The 18797-nt window shown below is 36.4% G+C and overlaps 1 protein-coding gene across 1 annotated transcript; it reads right to left on the reverse strand.

Annotated features, from left to right (window-relative positions):
- Positions 1 to 1170: 1170 nt before the first annotated feature.
- Positions 1171 to 18234, reverse strand: LOC103007027 (protein LEG1 homolog). The gene is made up of 6 exons (XM_057527631.1): positions 17934 to 18234; positions 16007 to 16093; positions 14368 to 14552; positions 13335 to 13435; positions 9331 to 9569; positions 1171 to 1304 (listed from the first exon to the last, which is right to left on the reverse strand). Exons 1-6 carry the CDS (start codon positions 18232 to 18234, stop codon positions 1171 to 1173), a joined length of 1047 nt encoding a protein of 348 aa, XP_057383614.1.
- Between the last annotated feature and the right edge of the window lie 563 nt (positions 18235 to 18797).

The following is an 18797-nucleotide window of genomic DNA, read 5'->3' on the forward strand; positions in this document are numbered from 1 at the left end:
AATAAAACAATGGTTGCATGAGACCCACATCCTGCCCAGTGAGCTCAGCAATTTAATGATTACTAGGGCACACCCCTCTGCACACACTAAAAACAAAAATATAAGGAAAAGGTGACATTATACTAAAACCTGAGATGATTAACCATTTTTAGCATATGTTACCGTCTTTTTGCTCATTTCCATTCCTCCATGACAGTCCCAGCTTGACCACATAGGGACAAGAAAACTCCCCCGCCTGAAGTGGAGGAGGAACCGATGACATCTCCTCAAGAATGAGGAAGAAGGTGGTCTTTTTCCTCTCCCCACTTTTCCTTTGATTATAGAAGTGTAGCCCACTAAGTTCTCAGGGCACAGCACCCGTTCGCTAGCCTGCTTGTAAGCCTCACAAGTGTCCTATTCTAATAAATCACTTATTTATCACTTTGCCTCTCAATGAATTCTTTCTTCGCTGAGCCATAAAGAACTGGAGCTCCTTGGAGCCCCATGAAACTGACCTACTTTGTTCCTTTACTCTGTTCCTATCACTGGGAAAACCTTTATATGAAAGCTTCATGTGGCTCTACAAGTCACCACCTCCTGGCCAGTGGATACTGTCTCCTACGAGAGCAACCTTGAGAAATTTGATCCTTAAGCTTTCATTATCAAGTGTGGACCAAAGGAGGGGAAACTTACCTAACTGCTGTACACTTGTCGTCAGTGAAAACACACAAAAAAAAACCCCTAACAAACTAATTATATATTCTATTTGCCAGGTCAGTTTTATGAGTTTTAAAACTTTAATTGAATGTCAGTACTTCATTTTAAAATGTTCTGGACTTTGGTTATAATTCAGCAAGACATATTGCTCTAAATTTCATGAAATCGGGTTACATAGGATAACAACAGAAGAGCCATACAAGTTTATTGTCTGTTTATTAATTTCATAGTGATTTGTGATAGCTTAATACAATTTTCTTTAGATCCTAAACACTTTAAGTGTTAATGAATTCAAAAATCAAGAATTACTAATTGAGCAAAATAATCATTGCATTAAGTTGAATTTAAAGTTAGGAATGCACGGACAAAATCCTAACAAATGAGCATAAGTCAAAAACACCAAAAACAAGAAAACTATATGATTATGATAGTGTTAAATTTTGAAATTACTGTTGCTCAATTTGTTAGAATTGTTCATTTTAATTCATTAATCATTTCCAGAAACGTTGGATTAAAGATTGCAAGGATTGCTTCAAAAATCTTTAGAGCTAGCTTCTTTGCAACCTGTGTCTTCATTAAAATTTTCCATATAGTCAAAGATAGTGAATCTGGGAAAAATATAAAATAATTACATGTAAATTTAAATGTATACCCATTTGCTAAAATGTTTATTTTAAATAAAATTCTATGTATTTGGATACAAATATATATGTACATGATAATTATACATGTAAAGTTTTTAAATTTAAAATTAATTGACCAGATCTTCATAAAAAAATCAGTAAGAAATATAAGCAATTAACCAGAAAACTGGGAAAAGCACACAAACACAAAGAATTGTAAATTCATATAAGAGTGAAGTAGCACTTTCTACATTACACACAAATTATAGAAATTGCTATATGATAGTAGGCTGGAGAAAATAAGAACCTTAATTCATAGTTTTATAACAAAAATGTAAACTCTGAAAATTTTTTTGAATACCATTTGGCAATATATGACCCATCAACTTGAATACATTTCCTTTCTACACATTTATTGGTAAAATAATAAATTATGGCAAGAAATATATATATAAAATGCCATTGTTCCATTATTGCTACCAGCTTATAACAGAAAATAATGTCCACAGTTATGGTATATTCATTAAATGAAACACTACATATCATTTAAACAGAGTGGGTTGGATCAATATGTCCTGATACAGAAAAAGCTCCATGAAGATTTTCTAGTAAAAAGTATAGTGCAGAGCAGTGAGTATGATTTCATTTGTACGGACAACATAGGTTTTATTTATTCATTTATTTGCACTGTTTTAAGTATTTTTTAAAATCCAATAAATTTGCACCAAGGACTGATTTTTTAAAATTAGGTGGAAGACCAAGAGATACAAGTGAAGAAAGATGGTAAAGAAGACTTTTATTTTCATTTGATGTGTCACTTAGACTTTTAAAGTTTGAATATATTAAATATACTTAAAAATAAATCAGTAAAATGTACAGTAATTAAAGTGCATTTTAAATGAAGAGAAAATAAGTTAGAGTTTTAAAAACAGTTTTTGAAAAGAAGAAATATTTTAGGTTACATCTGTTACTGTACAAGAGGTAACAGTTTGGCAGTATCCAGAATACTTGGTCCCAGGTATACTTCTTTTTCTTCCTAGGCTCTTTGGGGATAGGAGGGTCATGCTTAATTTCCATTAAGAGCTATTTTCATGAACATCCTTTGCTCCTTTCCATGGAGATAAAGCATGTTACCTGATTAATGGGTGTGAGCCTTCAGTTCATGCTTTTCAATTGGCTAGAGCTAATCTACTAAAGTCCTAAGATCCAGGAATAGCTCTTTTTCTCCTTTTTTCTATCTAGACTAGTGAGGAAGTGATACTAGGATACTGACCTATTCTGCAAACTTTCCCTTGGGTGTCCTTTCCCAGGTCTAGAGTAGGGGTATGTAGTAGGGAGAACATTTTTGCCGCATGTCTAAATCATATTCTTCAATTGTTTTCCAGCATTAAAGCTGAGGTTCCATTCACTCATTCCTTTGCTTGTCTTGACTGGTTTTGATTTTGGATAGGGGCAAAAAAAATGTGATCTTTGGTACTGCACAATTACCAGTACTCATTCCTTGAGGGATTTAACTCATATATATAACACTAGTCATTACTTATATTGGAGGCTGCGAAAGCTAATGTCCACAGAGACTAGGAAGGTAACATAAATGTTTGAGATTAGATAAATATAGAAAATTAGTAGTGGGAGTTGTGCACTGTGCAGCTGTGCACCCAAGGATTGCTGTGTCCATGGGACGCTGTTCACTGGGGCCAAGTGTTTGCAGACCTGGCCATGTGAAAACCCACGGAGGGAATTCAGGGATCCTGGAATTTCACCTTAAGATAAATTTGGGGTGGAGATGAAGGGGGAGAATAATAAAGAGAAAATAAAAAAGAAAATTAGTAGTGACGGTAGCTATAAAAACTATTTCAAGGAGAGGCAGTTCCTACTCAACTTCAGGAACTTGGTGACATGCAGAAATATGGGCCCACCATACCCTGCATTATAATGTTTTTAGTAGAGTCTCAAAAATTTAGATTCTTTTCATGAAATTTATCATTATTATATTTTCACAAATAATTTGATATCTTAAATATCTATATTTGTAGACCAAACGAAAATGCCTTGATCCATTATGGGGCCAGTGGTTTGCAAACTCTAATAATCTCCAAAATACTCTTCAATCCTAGATGTTTCATTATTGATTTTCTCCTTGGATGATCTATCTGCTGATATGTTGAAGTCCCCTAGTATTATTTTTTTGCTATTTATTTCTCCCTTCAGATCTGTTAATACGTGCTCTATATATTTAGGTCCTCCTATGTTGGGTGCATAAATATTTACAAATGTTATATCCTCCTGTGGAATTGAACCTTTATTATTATATACGGATCCTCTTTGTCTCTTCTTACAATGTTTGTCTTAAAGTCTATTTTTTCTGATATAAGTATAGCTACCTGAGCTTTCTTTTGGTTTCCATTTGCATGGGGTATCTTTTTCCAACCCTTCACTTTCAGTCTGAGTTTCCTTAAAGCTGAGGTGAGTCTCTGTAGGCAGCATACAGTTGGGTCTTACCTTTTTTCCATTCAGCCATTCTATGTCTTTTGATTGGAGAATTTAGTCCATTGACAGTTAAAGTAATTATTGATAGGTATGGACTTATTGCCATTTTGTTCATTGTTTTCTGGTTGTTTTATAATTCCTTTGTGCTTTTCTTCTTCTCTTGCTCTCTTTCTATGTGATTGATGATTTTCTGTAGGGTATGCTTAGATTCCTTTCTCTTTACCTTTTTTTGTATCTACTATAGATTCTTGCTTTGTGGTTACCATGAGACTTACATAAAATATGTTATATTTATAACAGTCTACTTTAAGCCTACAACTTAAGTTTGAAGATATTCTAAAGTTCTACATTTTTACTCTCATGCCCCACCCACCAAGTTTTGTGTTCTCAGTGTCACAATTGACATCTCGTCTTATGTACCCATTAACAAGTAATTGTAGTTATAGTTATTTTTACTCTTTAGTCTTTTAATCTTCATACTAGATTCGTAAATGATTAACCCACCGTTACAACATTAGATTATTCTGAATTTAACTGTATTTTACCTTTATCAATGAGACATATTTTATATGTTTTCCTGTTACTAATTAGCACCCTTTTGTTTCAGCTTTAAAAAGTCCCTTTAACATTTCTTATAGGCTGCTTCATGGTACTGAACTCCAGCTTTTGCTTTTCTTCAAAAAGCTGCCTTCAATTCTGACAAACAGCTTTGCCAGGTAGAGCATTCTGATTTGGCAGGTTTCTTCTTTCAGCGCTTTGAATATATTGTGCCACTCCCTCTGGCCTGCAAAGCTCCTGCTGAAAAACCTGCTGACAGTCTTATGGAGGTTCCTTTCTACATAATAAGTTGCTTTTCTTCTGTTATTTTTAAGAGGCTGTCCTTGTCTTTAACTTTTGATAATTTAATTATAATGTGTCTTGGTGTGGGTCTCCTTAGGTTCATTTTATTTGGAACTTAAGCTATCTTTACTCTGTTTAATTTTTTTTTTTTTTTTTTTTGGTCACACTGGGATCTTAGTTCTCTGACCAGGGGTCGAACCCATGCCCCCAGCAGATCAGTGGAAGTGCAGAGTCCTAACCACTGGACCACCAGGGAATTCCGTGCTTCTTTAGTTGGATGAATTTCATGGCCTTGTCTTTGAGTTTGTTGATCCTTTCTTCCACTTCAACAGTCTGTTGTTGAACCCCTCTATTGAATTTTTCAGTTCAGTTATTGTATTCTTCAGCTCTGTGATTTCTGTCTGGTATTTTCTCTGTATCAAATTTTTTTTTAATTAATTTATTTATTTTTGGCTGTGTTGGGTCTTCGTTTCTTTGCGAAGGCTTTCTCTAGTTGCGGCGAGCGGGGGCCACTCTTCATCGCAGTGTGCGGGCCTCTCACTATCGCGGCCTCTCTTGTTGCAGAGCACAGGCTCCAGACGCTCAGACTCAGTAGTTGTGGCTCATGGGCCCAGTTGCTCCGCGGCATGTGGGATCTTCGCAGACCAGGGCTCAAACCCGTGTCCCCTGCATTAGCAGGCAGATTCTCAACCACTGCACCACCAGGGAAGCCCAAATTTTTTTACTTTTACTTTTTTACTTTACAATGTTCATGCATTGTTCTCCTGACCTCAGTGAGCATTTCATGACCAATATTTTGAACTCTTTATCAGGTAATCACTTATCTCTGTTTCATTAGGGTTTTCTTCTGAGGTGTTATCTTGTTCTTTCATTTGGAACATATTCCTTTTTTCTTCACATTTCTTGACTTTCTTTGTTGATTTCTATGCATTGTATAATACAGCCATCCCTCCCTGTCTTGAAGGAGTGGCCTTGTATAGGACATGAAATTTATCATTTAACCCTGACCCAGCTCTTGGTTGTTTCTCAATCATTGTGATTGTCTAAGCAATTTTTTTGTTGTTGTTCTTAGTGTCTCCCAGTAATTGAGGGTGTGCCAAGACCTGTCAGTGTCCCAAAGGGGAGGATCTCAGGTAGCACCTAGATGTAGGCTGATTGTAAGCTGGATCCTCAGGCAATAGCTTTTGTTTGTTACAGTCCTGTGGAATCCATGAACTTAAACTCTGCTGGAGAGCGCAGCCAGGCACTCAAGGGGTATCCCCTGCATGGCAGCTGTAAAAAAGTGGGGCACCAAATGTGTGCACAAGTTCCTTTCCAGGATATATCAGCAATCTGGAGTGAGACAGAGGAAGAGTGTGAAGATGGTACCCAATGGGTTTCCAGTCTCTGGAGAATATTGTAGCCAGCCCCTTGATGTGCATTAAGTTAGAGGACTGCCGTTCAGTCTGCAGCTATTAAGATAAGCAAATAGGCCTCTTTCATGGAAAGACCAGGCCCATTTCAGTCTGCTGCCTCTGCTTTGGGCTCTGAGGGGCTTGCCACAGTGAGTTTGCACAAGCCCTTTGAGAAGTATCTCTTAGTTCACTTTAGCCTCCTGGGTCTCATGGATGCAATCCCTGTTGCCTTTCAAAGCTAGATGTTTTCGTGGCCCATCTCTCAGGTGGAAGTCTTAAAAGTTGAGATGCCAGATCCAAACCCTTCACTACTCAGGGAGAATCTGGGAGTTGTAAGATCCCTCCGAGGCATGTGTCACTGTGCCAGGGGTGGGGTTTATAGCACAGATTCTCCCTCCTGTTTCAATGTGGGATTTTTTTCTCATTCGCCTGATGTGTAGGAGTCACTCAGCTAGTTTCTGGATTCTTTCCAGAAGGAACTGTTTTGTATGTAGCCCTAGATTAGGTGTGTCTATTGAAAGGGGTAAGCTCAGGAGCCTCCTATGTTGTTATCTGAATTGAAGTTTTTGAGATGCCCAAGCTCATTTTCTCCGATTTCTTCACGCATCACACTTCAGCAAACAGTTGTCTCCATTCAAAGAAAGGAAGATGAGGCAATGACCTTCTTGGTCAGGATGGGGGCAGTGAAGGGGTCAGCTGGCCTCAGCCTTGAAACGTAAAGTTTAATAAGTTTTTAAAGCACTTTGAATTTCATTACCTTGAATCTAGCTTCTGACAGTTTTGAACCTTCACTCAGTCTTCATCGTTTATTTTCAATATCACCCATAGAAAAAACAAAAAACCTATGCAAGCTTTCTTTTCTTACTACTTATTTATTACCTAATATTATTTCTCAGCTTTAATATGAGTTCTCTAGTGTTAGAATATGTGTAGTCAAGGATTAAAAGCTGATGCCACTGAAGATGGAGAGGTTGTTAAGAATTTTACATAATTAGAAATAAAAAAAACTCCTCCATGCCAATTCTTATCATCAGTGAAAATGTTAAAGAGCTAACTTGAGGCCTGAAAAGTTTGATTTTACTTACTTATTCAAATGAATTTAACTCAGGTTCCTTGTGAAGAACATCATAAAATACTTCTGGAGACTAAAAAGTGTTAAATGATACTTTGAAAGTATTTTTGTGAATGTAAATATGTATTTCTATTGAATTAATTTAAAATGTTCATTTTTAAATGTCACTATTTGTATTTTAATTATGCTTTGCTTTTAATATATGTTTTCCCTATCCTCTGCTTATTTGGAAATTCCAAGGCCTTTGGCACTGTTACTGAAGTCTGAGTGTCAGTGGGACTGTGGAGAGTGGTTGGCCATGAGAATAATGGATAGATAATAGGAAATGCCTTATTATGTGATATCTAAACAATTATGCTATCAAGGTTTATTTTTTTTTAAATCAGTAGTTTTCAATATTTAATCACCAATTTTTTTCTTGTGAGAGTAACTCAAAACCACATATTAAATCCAAAGCTAAATTTCAATAAAATTGAATCTTTTAATAAAATATTGTAGTATGGGCCTTCCAAGCTTTCAAGGACTTTCAACTCTTGACTCAGTTCTTTACCCTTTACATCTTAACAGGGAAGAGCCAGCTTATACTATCCAGGCCTAGAATGCAATTATACTATGTAATAATTTGGCAGAGATGGCTAGGCGACTCCTAAAATTCATGCATCTCCTTTCATGGTGTAGATTTGTCACACAAGAGTGGTTCCTGGGCAACAATTTAATTCCTTAGCCCCCTTTGCATCCAGATATGGGACAATGTGACTATTTCATACCAATAGAGTATGAGATGAAGTGAGAGAAATATCCAGGCTTTCTCCAACACTATAGTGTCTTTCTGCTGGTGAAATGTGAATAATGTAGAGGCCAGGGGCTGGAAGAACCACAGATGTAAGGATCTTCAGTCTGCTACTCACTGTGTGAAGGAAAGCTGCCACGGACTGAGAACACTGCCCTGGAACCATTACTGGAGCAAGAAAAGACTTCAGTTGCATGAAGCCCCTAAAATGTTTGGGTTTTTTTACTCTACTTAATGCAAATAAGAGTTCAAAAACTTATAGTTTAATGTTTACTTTGCTTTTATGTCTTTTACTCTTTCAGATTCATTTTTTTGTTTTTAAAATACTAATATTTTAATTATGTTTTAAGTTTGGTTCACTGCATAAGAGCATGTCTGGAAAATTAGGATGATGTAGTAATTCAAACTTGCAATTAAAGATTTCTTCTGGTTTTCACTCTGCTAGGAAACCCTACAATTGAGGGGCTGAAGTAGAATACTTCTGCCATGACTACTAAGGCTGGATGGAGGGAACTCACATAAGTCAGTTTGCTAGTTTTCTCATTAATCACAGCAGGTTTTCTTTTTTTTTTTCTTCTAAATCTGAGAGTGTTATTAAGGTTTTTCTTAGAAAAAACACTATAAAAACAACAACAAAAAAGAATATATCTGGGTTTGTAGGTGAATAAAGTACACGAAGTAGTCTGGTAGCCTCATGGGTAAATAAGGACCTGTATGGTCAGGCCCCATAAAATGGCTGCTCTCTTGCTGTCTGTATATGCCTTGCTCCACCCGGCACTGCCTTACCCTTAATTTATGTGCATGATTGCCTCCCCCTCCTAAGCTGAAACTTTAATCAGTAACTACCTTCGTGATCAGCTCAACCCTCAGCTAATGATTGTTCTATAGTCCTCGGACCAGAACGGCTCCAGTATGTTGGGTACTCAACAGGAAAGAGCGGCCCTCGCAAGTTTCTAACCCAAAGAGCTGAGGGGAGGCATATTCCAACAATCCTCCTGGAAACCAAGGAGCCCTTCTGATGTCACGTCCCTTATAACTGATAGCCTCCTCCTCCCCTGTGTAGGGAAGGTTGTTACTGTGTCCTGCCGGCTATTGGCTGTACCACCGTGGGGTGTCGTTCCAGGACCTTTGCCTCTGACTTCGTAAGATTTCCTGTGCAGTAAATGGCTGAAGTCTCTGTAGCTGACATGGCTGGGCTGTTGCAAGGATTGCAGGACTGTGGGGTGCAGTCTAACAGGACCCATAAGAAAGGACAAGCCATGAATGCAAGGACCAAAATGTGTGTAATGGATACCCTTAAGAAACCATGACTTTCTCTGAGAGTGTGTGCTTTAACAACATATATCTCTGATAATCATTATTTCTTCCTTTATCTATTCAACACAATATTGATTTTCTTTAAGGTATTTTTTATAAGGCCTTTACCTGTAGCGTTATCCACTTCGTGAAGAAGATTTAGACCAAGCAGGACTGTGTTCTGAAAGTCAGTAAAGTCACTGATGAAGGGGGCTTTATCCCCATCAACAAGCACTCGTGGTGGCAGGCCCTTCTGGAACTCAGATATTCGAATAAAGGTTGTAGGAAAGCAGGCTGCAGCTAAATAGTCCAAAGCCACACACCAATCTCTTCCAAAATCTGCTTCTGGTTTAGAATAATATTCTAACCTAAAAGACAAGTGGAAACATGTACAATTATAATTACTCCACTCAGAATTTCAGCCTCGTCATTTTCTAGGAAAGATCACCTTCTGCCAACAAACTAAGAATGTAGTTTTTAGTTTTAGAATGTGATGGCTTGAGTGCCTGCCTTTGAAGATATAAGTAATTAAAATTTTAAATTTGGAAAAGACCATCCCATCAGTTGTTTATATTTTATTTTGAGTTTTTTATCTCTATTAACCAGATACCTTATACCTTGGGAATCATATAACCAGGTGTTAGACTATGACTAAGTAGTAGAAATGTGCAGATAAAAATCAAAGTTTCCAAGAAAAAAATATCTGCTAGACTCAGACATCCTTAGTAAAACTGTCGATTTCCTGGGGTCAGGAGACCCCTAAAACACTGAGCATCCTAGAGAGACAGATGTCTGATTTTCTGGTCTGATTTTCTGAATACATGGGGTTTTTTTCTAGTGGAGGAAATCTGCTGGGAAACCAAACTCTCACCTATTTGGGGAACAAGTTATTACAGTGGAAAGGTTAGGGTGTAGTAATTCGTTTTATAACTATATAATTCATGGCTCCTGTCCCCACCCACTGCTGAACAACTTGCAGGTTTTGAACAAAGTTGTTCCCCCTGAAACACTGTCTACTCCCTGCTTTGCTCACCAGCTACATTCTCTTTTAAGTCTCATCATAGGTGTCACCTCCTTCACAAAGTTTGCCATCCCACCTGAGGTGGAATCAACTACTTCCTACTCCACTATATTCCCAAAGCACGCTATTACTCATATATTTAAAAGTTTGTTTTCTCGTTAGATTATATTCAATTTTCTAGTAATTAGGTTATATTCTAATTTTTCTGGTTCCGAAGTACATACGTAGGGTCTATTAAACAGAAAACATTTGCATCATGTTTGTTAATGTTAAGCAAATCCTAACATAACCCAGAGAAGAAGCCTTGCTGTGTTTCGCTCACATGCACACAGGCTCCTTCCTGCCTCTAACACCCAGAAGTGGAAGACTGCATACAGTGTGCTCTTAATGAGAGAAGAGTTTGGTTTGGATTCACAGTTGACTATTTTTAGTCACATCACAGCTGATTATGAAGTAAGGATTAAAGGAAATGTGAATTCATAAGGATTTTGACCAATAGCCACGTAGCCCTAGTAACAATGGATTAAACAAATTGCAAGGGAGTCAGCAACACTAGGAAAGGGGGAAAGGGATGTGGGCACCAGATCAAGACACAGAGGCCATAGGAGCACAAGTGAAATTCAATGGAAGCCTTTCACATTATTCTATTGAATGTGCTATTGAACAATTCAACCAATAAGTCAGTTAAAATATGTCCAAGCAAAAAGAAAAATACACCTTAAAAGGCTCATTTTAATTTAAAATATATTTTAAAACATGAAATATATACATGTACCAGCCAATCTGAGGATCCAGGACCACAGAGTTTTATTTAAGTATATGTAGACTACACAGGGTTCAGTATTGTCTCATGTAAAGAAACAACTCCTAGTATTTATTTTTACCTAAAGAAAGTAACTCATGAGGTTTTAAGGAAGTTCCCCAGGCTGTACAGATTGTAAACATGGCCTCAATTCTTCAATACTCTCTATGTCCCTGTTTTTTGGCATGTCATCTTCCAGTGCCCCTTCCCCAGATGCATACTACCATGTATAAAATAGATAAACAAGGATTTACTGTATAGCACAGGGGACTATATTCAATATCTTGTAATAAACTATAATGGAAAAGAATAAAAAAGAATATAGATACATATGTATGTATATGCACATATACATGTATATAAATATATATATATGTACATATACATGTATATAAATATATATATATTTATATACATATATGTATAAAACCAAATTACCTTGCTGTATACCTAAAACTAACACAATATTGTCAATCAACTATACTTCAATTAAAAATTTAAAAATATATATTAGCCCACTTTACATAGCATAAGCTTAAAATGCATTTTCACACTTGGTTTCTCTCTCTTGCTATTCTGTCATCACAGTGGAGATCACCCAGGCTTGCCTGATGGAGAACGAGAGACAAGTGGAGCAGAGCTGAGCTTTCCCACTCACCCCTGCGGGGCTGGTAAAAATCAGCCAACATGACATGAGCCCAGGAAAGATCCGCAGAGCTGCCCATCTAAGCCTCAGGCACGTAAGCAATCAACGCTTACCGTCGTATGACGCTGAGGTTTAATGGCTGTTGATTGTGCCTCACATTCTTGTGAGAAAAACTGGATGCAATACAGGGCCACACATCTAATTAATTGCAGTCAGGACTGAAACCCTAGCAACTTGGCTTTAAAGCTCATGTTCTTTACAACTGTCCTCTACTGCCTCTTGTGATGATAATAGTTACTTTACATTGACTGCTTCTCATGTGACAGTGGTATGTTAAGCATGATGCATAGATAGATTTAATCCCCAAAATTACCCTATGTAGTATGTACTGTTATTATTACAAGTTCAAAGATGAGAAAACTGAGTTTGTCACTGTTTGGATTGCCCAATTTAATACCCAGTTGTTGAAACCAATAGGTAAAGGAGGACATATGCTGTGAATCTGCTAATCAGGTGATTTATTTACCTTACTGGATGATGGAGTTCGTGAGACAGACAACAACCAGTGGAATATGAGGTACCCAAAATTCTTGGCTGGATTTACAAATTTGCTTGTATAATGCCCATGAGCCTCGATTTTTATTGTTGTTGTTGTTCCTGTTTTATATTATACCCAGATTTCTAGCCCATACTTCACTCTTGGGGATTGACTCCACCCCTTAAATAGCGTCTGTAATCATTGATTTTATGCACCAACTTGACTGGGCCACAGGGTGCCCAGATATTTGGTCAAACATTATTTTGGGTATTTCTGTGAGGGTATTTTTGGAAGATATTACCATATAAATCTGTAGACGGAGTAAAGCAACTTGCCCTCTATAATGTGGATAGGCTTCCTCCAATCAGTTGAAAGCTTGACTAGAACAAAAAATTAATCTTTCAGTGAGTAAGAGAGAATTCTCTTGGCTGATGGCCTTCAAACTGAGACATAGGCTCTTCCTGGTTCTATAGCAGCTGCAGCCTTTTTACTTGAACTGGACATTGGCTTTGCAAATTATAGATTTGCCACCCTCCATAGTCATAGGAGCCAGTTCCTTACAAAAAATCTATATCTATCTATCATGTATCTATAAATCTATCATCTCCTATTGGGTCTGTCTCTGTGAAGAACACTAACTAATACAGTGCTTTCACATCTTAACACAAATCATTCTTACACTCTCACATCTAGGTGTATAATACTTCTAAGTGTACCTGTGGAGTGGCTTGATAATCTTCTAGGCTATTTTGTATGCAAACCCTGATGCTACTGAATTTTCTTCCCCAAGTATGTAGCTACCATATTATGTGCCTATGATTAAAAAAAACAGTGATAATTTCTTTTCTTTTTTTTTTTTTAATAGAGAGAAATTGGTTGTATGTTTTTTGGTTGGTTGGGTGGTTGGTTGGTACAAGATTTTTCTTCTCAAATTTTTGCCCTTTCTTCATAAAACAATTTTTAAGCCTGATCATACTAAAATAATCACACATCATCATTAAAATCCCCAATGATTAAATATAATATTTAATAGGAAGATTGATATTAGAAAATGAATAAAAAGGCATAAATAAGCCAAAAAATTATTTGCCATATTAAGTAGAAATAACTTGGGATCCATTCTTACCTATCTTCAAAAATTTTGTAAGCATCTTTCAAGGCTGAGAGATGTGCATCCCACAAGTACTTCAACAAGTCATCAAAGCTACTAGAAGGTGACTGCAAACGCTAAAGAGAAGAAATTTATTCATATTTGAGCAACTATAACAATTCTTCTCTACAATTTAATTTTGTTCACATTTACAATTTAACAATATTCTACATGACAGGAAAGTTTTGTTTCTATGGATTAATTTTTGTAAGCCATTAGTGACTAACACTCTGTAAAGACTATAATAGTTATCTATTATTAGTAGCAATACTGAGTGCATCTATAAGAGACGAACTGCATGTGTTTTCCCAAAAGTCAGTATTTTATACTGACCAAGAGAACTTTACTTTTTGTTTATCAGTTGTATTTCTGCTACCATAGTTGAAATTACCACAAAAGTTTAACATTAAGAAAAGTGGGAAATTACCAGAATATTTAATTTAATCACATCTTTAAAAATGAACTAATAATCTATAGAACAAGTAAATTTATCTTTTAGCATTGATTTTGGTTCATGACTGTGCTTAACCAATGTATTTTATTTTGGTCACTGAATATTTGGTTTTGATTACCACATAATTGTTTAGTTATACCTATTTGTGACTGCTTATCAAATCACTTGAAATAAGTTAATTGACTATTCTAAAACCAACTCCATAATCATATTTCTCCCAAGTGTTATTGCTCAGTTGACTTGAAGGTTCAATTTACCAGAATAATCCTTTCATTCAGTGAGATATCCTATGTGCTCTCACATTTATGTATGGCTTATTTAGGGTGAGAAGAGTGGATAGATTTTCTGTTAATGCTGCATTGGTTCAGAGGGTGTAAATGACATGTAATGCCCTGCTGTAATGTAATGATATTAATATAACTGGCATAAAATTTTACATTTTTATAGCATATAATGCACACAAAAACCTAAACAGAAAGCATTACACAAAAAAAAGAAAAAGAAATTCTCTTACCACCTCCTAAGAGAGTAAATTATAAAACTTAATAAAGGTACCTTGTAAAGGGCATTCCACTTGTTCATCGTCTTAGGAAAGGATGACTGACAACTAGAAATATTAAGACAAAACTTTGTCTGGTCCTTCGGCGGTGGCAAAAGCAGGACTTGATCTGATGATATCCCCATTATGCCAGAATCAACCGCAGCAAGGAAGGGTAGTGCACATAGAAAGTAATTTATATCTGTAATTGCAAAATACTTATTATTACCACAAGCACTAACAAATGTGATAGAGGATATTTTAAAGTAATCTGTAAATCATTAAGCAAAAACTCACAGATCCAGAAACATGAAAAAAAGTCACTGCAAAATATTGAAAATCTCCCTAAGGATCATATACATAACTTTAACATGTTTCTGTTAATAACTCTACAATTGGAAATGAATATGGGTTAAAATAGTCGACTACAATATTTTAAAACAAAAAGTAATTTTAATGAATTTGGTACCATTCATTTTTCAAAGCATTATGTAAAAATGGAAGAAATATATCTACTTGTGCACAGAATGATACAACACCTCTAGCTGAGGTTTTACCATGAAATGTGATTTTTTTCTAAATTATCTTATTATGGTTATAGTATTGATATTTTGTATTTTATTTAACCAAGTTTAATGTGCAACCATGATGTCACAAAGTCCTTGTCTTACATTAGGTCTTTAAAGCAAAAATGTTGGGTAAATGTTGGCAATAGATCTTTGGATAATTAAATTAACACTGAATTAAGATTTTTAAAATTTCTCTCTAAATGGAACCTATTCCAGCAAATTTAGACATCATGATATAGTTGACTGTAAAGCTTGTTGTACTGATTCCCACTGGTGATGCAGAACATTTTTCATCATAGACATGTATTTTGAATGCAGTCCTACGCCCCAGGGTAGCAGGCTTATACTCCAAACTATGGAGTCCATGTGAGACAAAAGAAGCCTGAATTCTAGATCTGTAGTTGTGACTATTTGTGAGTCTTTGGAAAGACTCCATTGGTATCCTATGAGAAAAATAGGTAAAGGTGTATATGATGTGTGTCACTGCAAGAAAGTGAAATTTAATGTGACCTTGTTTCTAATTATTGGGAAATATGCCTAAGAAAGTGTGTGTAAATTAATTTCACTACTAAAATACAAAATAAAGTTAAAGAATTAGAAACTACCTTCTAATTATTTTAGTATTAAATATCTGACAGAGGCCTTAGATTACTGATTGATAGAACGATTTGTGGTAGATTAATCACTGACATTTTATGAGTTTCAAAGTTAAACACATTTTATCTGAGCAAAATGAGAAGAAAGCATTATTTTCTTGTCCTCTCCTTTCTCATCCTTCCTCGTCCTTGGAGACTCCTCTGGCTAGTGGGACCTCCCATCTAACTGCCAATGCTGGTCATTCAAAGGCCGTCGTCCTTTACTGTTCCTCAATTCAGTCCCCGTGTGAAATATGTCCAAAGGAATCATTATTGAAATTGTGGCCATAAATCCTAGAATGTGACATAAAGGCCACAAGGTACATGATGAAGTAAATTCCTTTTTACAGAGGAATAGTGCTGTTTTTGTTTTCTCTCTGTCCCTCAGATTTTAGGTTGAATATTTTCTTTGCAGGAAGGTTATTACCTATTTTGCTATTAAATGAACATACCAGCCCACCAACTGTCCACAGAGATGCACAAACGATCTCCAGATTCATAGCCACAGTCTGTCCTTCGGCTGGGATCAACTAATCTGCCTAGAAGAGAAATGAGGCACGGATTATTTATTATGCACATTTTGAAGATGGTAATAATTGTCCCTTACCTAGGCGCAGTTTGTTTGCAAAGATGCACAAACATTTCTCTTCTGATGACTTGTGTTTATCTTCCTATCACTCTTTGCCCTTCATTTCCCATCTCAGAACCAAGTTCTATTCCTTCATCTAACATCACCGCAGTATTCCACTTTTGGGTTATCTGTTTTGAATATTATTTGCTTTTGTTATTATTCTCCTTTTCCTAACCTAATCGTTCTCAAAGCAATGATTGATAAAGAACTTGTTAATGCTGTTAACCTGCATGAATATTACAAGTGTGAGTTTTCCTAATTGATTATTCCTCAGGCTGCACACGCACGTGCGCGTGCACACACACCTGCACTCAGTCACATATACCTATGCCATGCTATTTCCAGGCTCTGTTCTGTAGCTTAATTTTCCATATTATTAAATCAGAATAGAATTTCTGGTGGTGGACCTAGGCATTGATATTTTTAAAAACTAGGTAGTTGTTTTCAACGTGCAACTACACGCGAGAACCTCTGCTTTTGTTCATTCTTTTATTCCCTATTAGATTTTGTTTCTTTTTCCACAGTGAAATTCTGTCCACATTTCAAATCTCAGTTCAAATGCATTTTTTTTTCTGATTACTCCAGCTGACTCCACTGTGTCCCTTGTTTTGCACTTTAATTTTTAACAAAGTGTTGTTATTTATTGTTCTCTGTTTCATTTCTAATACCTTTCCTGTTTCAATTGTGTTGTAAGGTCTTTGACGGCAGGGAAACTGTCTGCAATACTTACTTACCCGCACCCCACAGCTGCTTTTAGAAAATGCTGGAGACATATAAGCCCATCATTAGATGAGTTTAGTCAGGCTTGATCATAATATGTGAATGTAATGAAAGAATAAGAAAAGCATTCAGCCTCCATCTACCGCTGGCCCCCAGGCCCCGGAGTCTGGCGTGCCTCCCATGGCGGACTATGTGCTAATGATTTCTCCTGGATCTCTATCTTTTTGACTCTGAGGAAAGCCAGATAAATAGGAGTTGGTTTGAGTCTCAGGACATCACCTGACAAAGGTGGATGAATTGCCAACTTCAGTAGCTCCTGTACGTGACTCCTCCTCAGATCTTAGACAAACCTTAATCTTCTCCGTATATTTTTTCCATCAGAACAGAACAAGTTTCCTTATTGGTGGTGTTATCAGTATGGAGTGAAGGAGGCACCACTCTGTTTCATGAGCTTCTCCATCAGCCAAAATATCTTATAATTTGTGAGTCTTTGGCCCAAACATATCTTCTAACTAAACACTAGAATGTATTTTATTTTTGAAAGGAATCAATCTTTTGCAGAGAAACATCCTCATGAACAAGGTGCCACTCCTGCTTCTCTCCATCTCCATGTATAGGTTATCATAGTTAGAACTTTAAGAAATTCAAACTAATTTGACATCACCTTCTGCTTTTAATCCGCATCTCCTTGACTGTTCTGTTCATCCCAGGGCTTAGAATAGAGTCTGGCACCTAGTAGGAGTTCAATAAATATTTGTAGAATGCCCAATAGGTTGAATATGAAGTCTTTTTGTGTTTGGCAACTATGCCATATGCCCCATTGCAGTTTCTAGTCAAAACAGGCAACACAGAAAGATTGATGGAGGAGAAGGAGAAGCAGTAGAAAAATAAGGGTTATGAGGGGAAAAGAGGAAAAAGAAAAGAATCAATTTTCAAAGACATGCTATGGTGTATACAGAGTTCCATTTCCCAATTACAACATGGTTATATTAGAAGATCATTAGAATAAAAACAAGGGTCATTCTTACCTGTAGTATATTGCCAGCCATGCTGCAAAGGCAATCCCCATAAAAAATTTTGTTCATTATCTGGTGCAAATTTTTCAAAATAACTGGCTGTTTTGTTCATGAGGATTTTGTACATCCCCATTCTCTTAGAGTATACCCAGGGATCAATAACATACTTCCCATTCTCCACCCTGTAGTCACTGAACTGACCAGGACTCTCACTCCACAGGGGGGGATACAGATCTGAGAGACTGAAAGCTCCTGCTAAAGAAACAGAAATGCAACCAACTAGTGCACAGGCCCAAGGAGGAAGGAAAGCCATCACGCCAGAGCTGGGGGTGGAGATTGTGGCAGAGCTTTTATTGGGAAGTGGAGGAAGAAGTCATGGTATTTGCTTATATCCTAGCAAATCAAATCTCTGTTCTTTTTCCTGGAGATGATAGTCCTTCCCTGGGAAAGTCTTACCAGTGAAAACAGGCTGCTTCCCCAGGTAAAGAGAACAAACTAGAAGATACCAGAAGGGAGAGGGAAGGGAAGGGGGGCAGTTTGAGGTAGGGAATTAAGAGATACAAACTACTATGTATAAAATAAATAATCAACAAGATCATATTATACAGCACAATATATATATATATATATATATATATATAGCTATTATTTTGTAATAAATTTAAATTGAGTATAATCTATAAAAATGTTGAATCACTATGTTGTATACCTGAAACTAATATAATATTGTACATCAACTATACTTCAATTTTTAAAAAGGAAATGAAAAAAATGGGGGGCTTCCCTTGTTTAATAACATCATCAATATGTTATTCACATGACAGTTGAAAAAAGCTGTTGAAAATTTTAATGTTGAATGAGTCAATATTTTAAACA

This window comes from Balaenoptera acutorostrata, chromosome 14 (genome assembly GCF_949987535.1).
Source record: "Balaenoptera acutorostrata chromosome 14, mBalAcu1.1, whole genome shotgun sequence".
NCBI lineage: Eukaryota > Metazoa > Chordata > Mammalia > Artiodactyla > Balaenopteridae > Balaenoptera > Balaenoptera acutorostrata.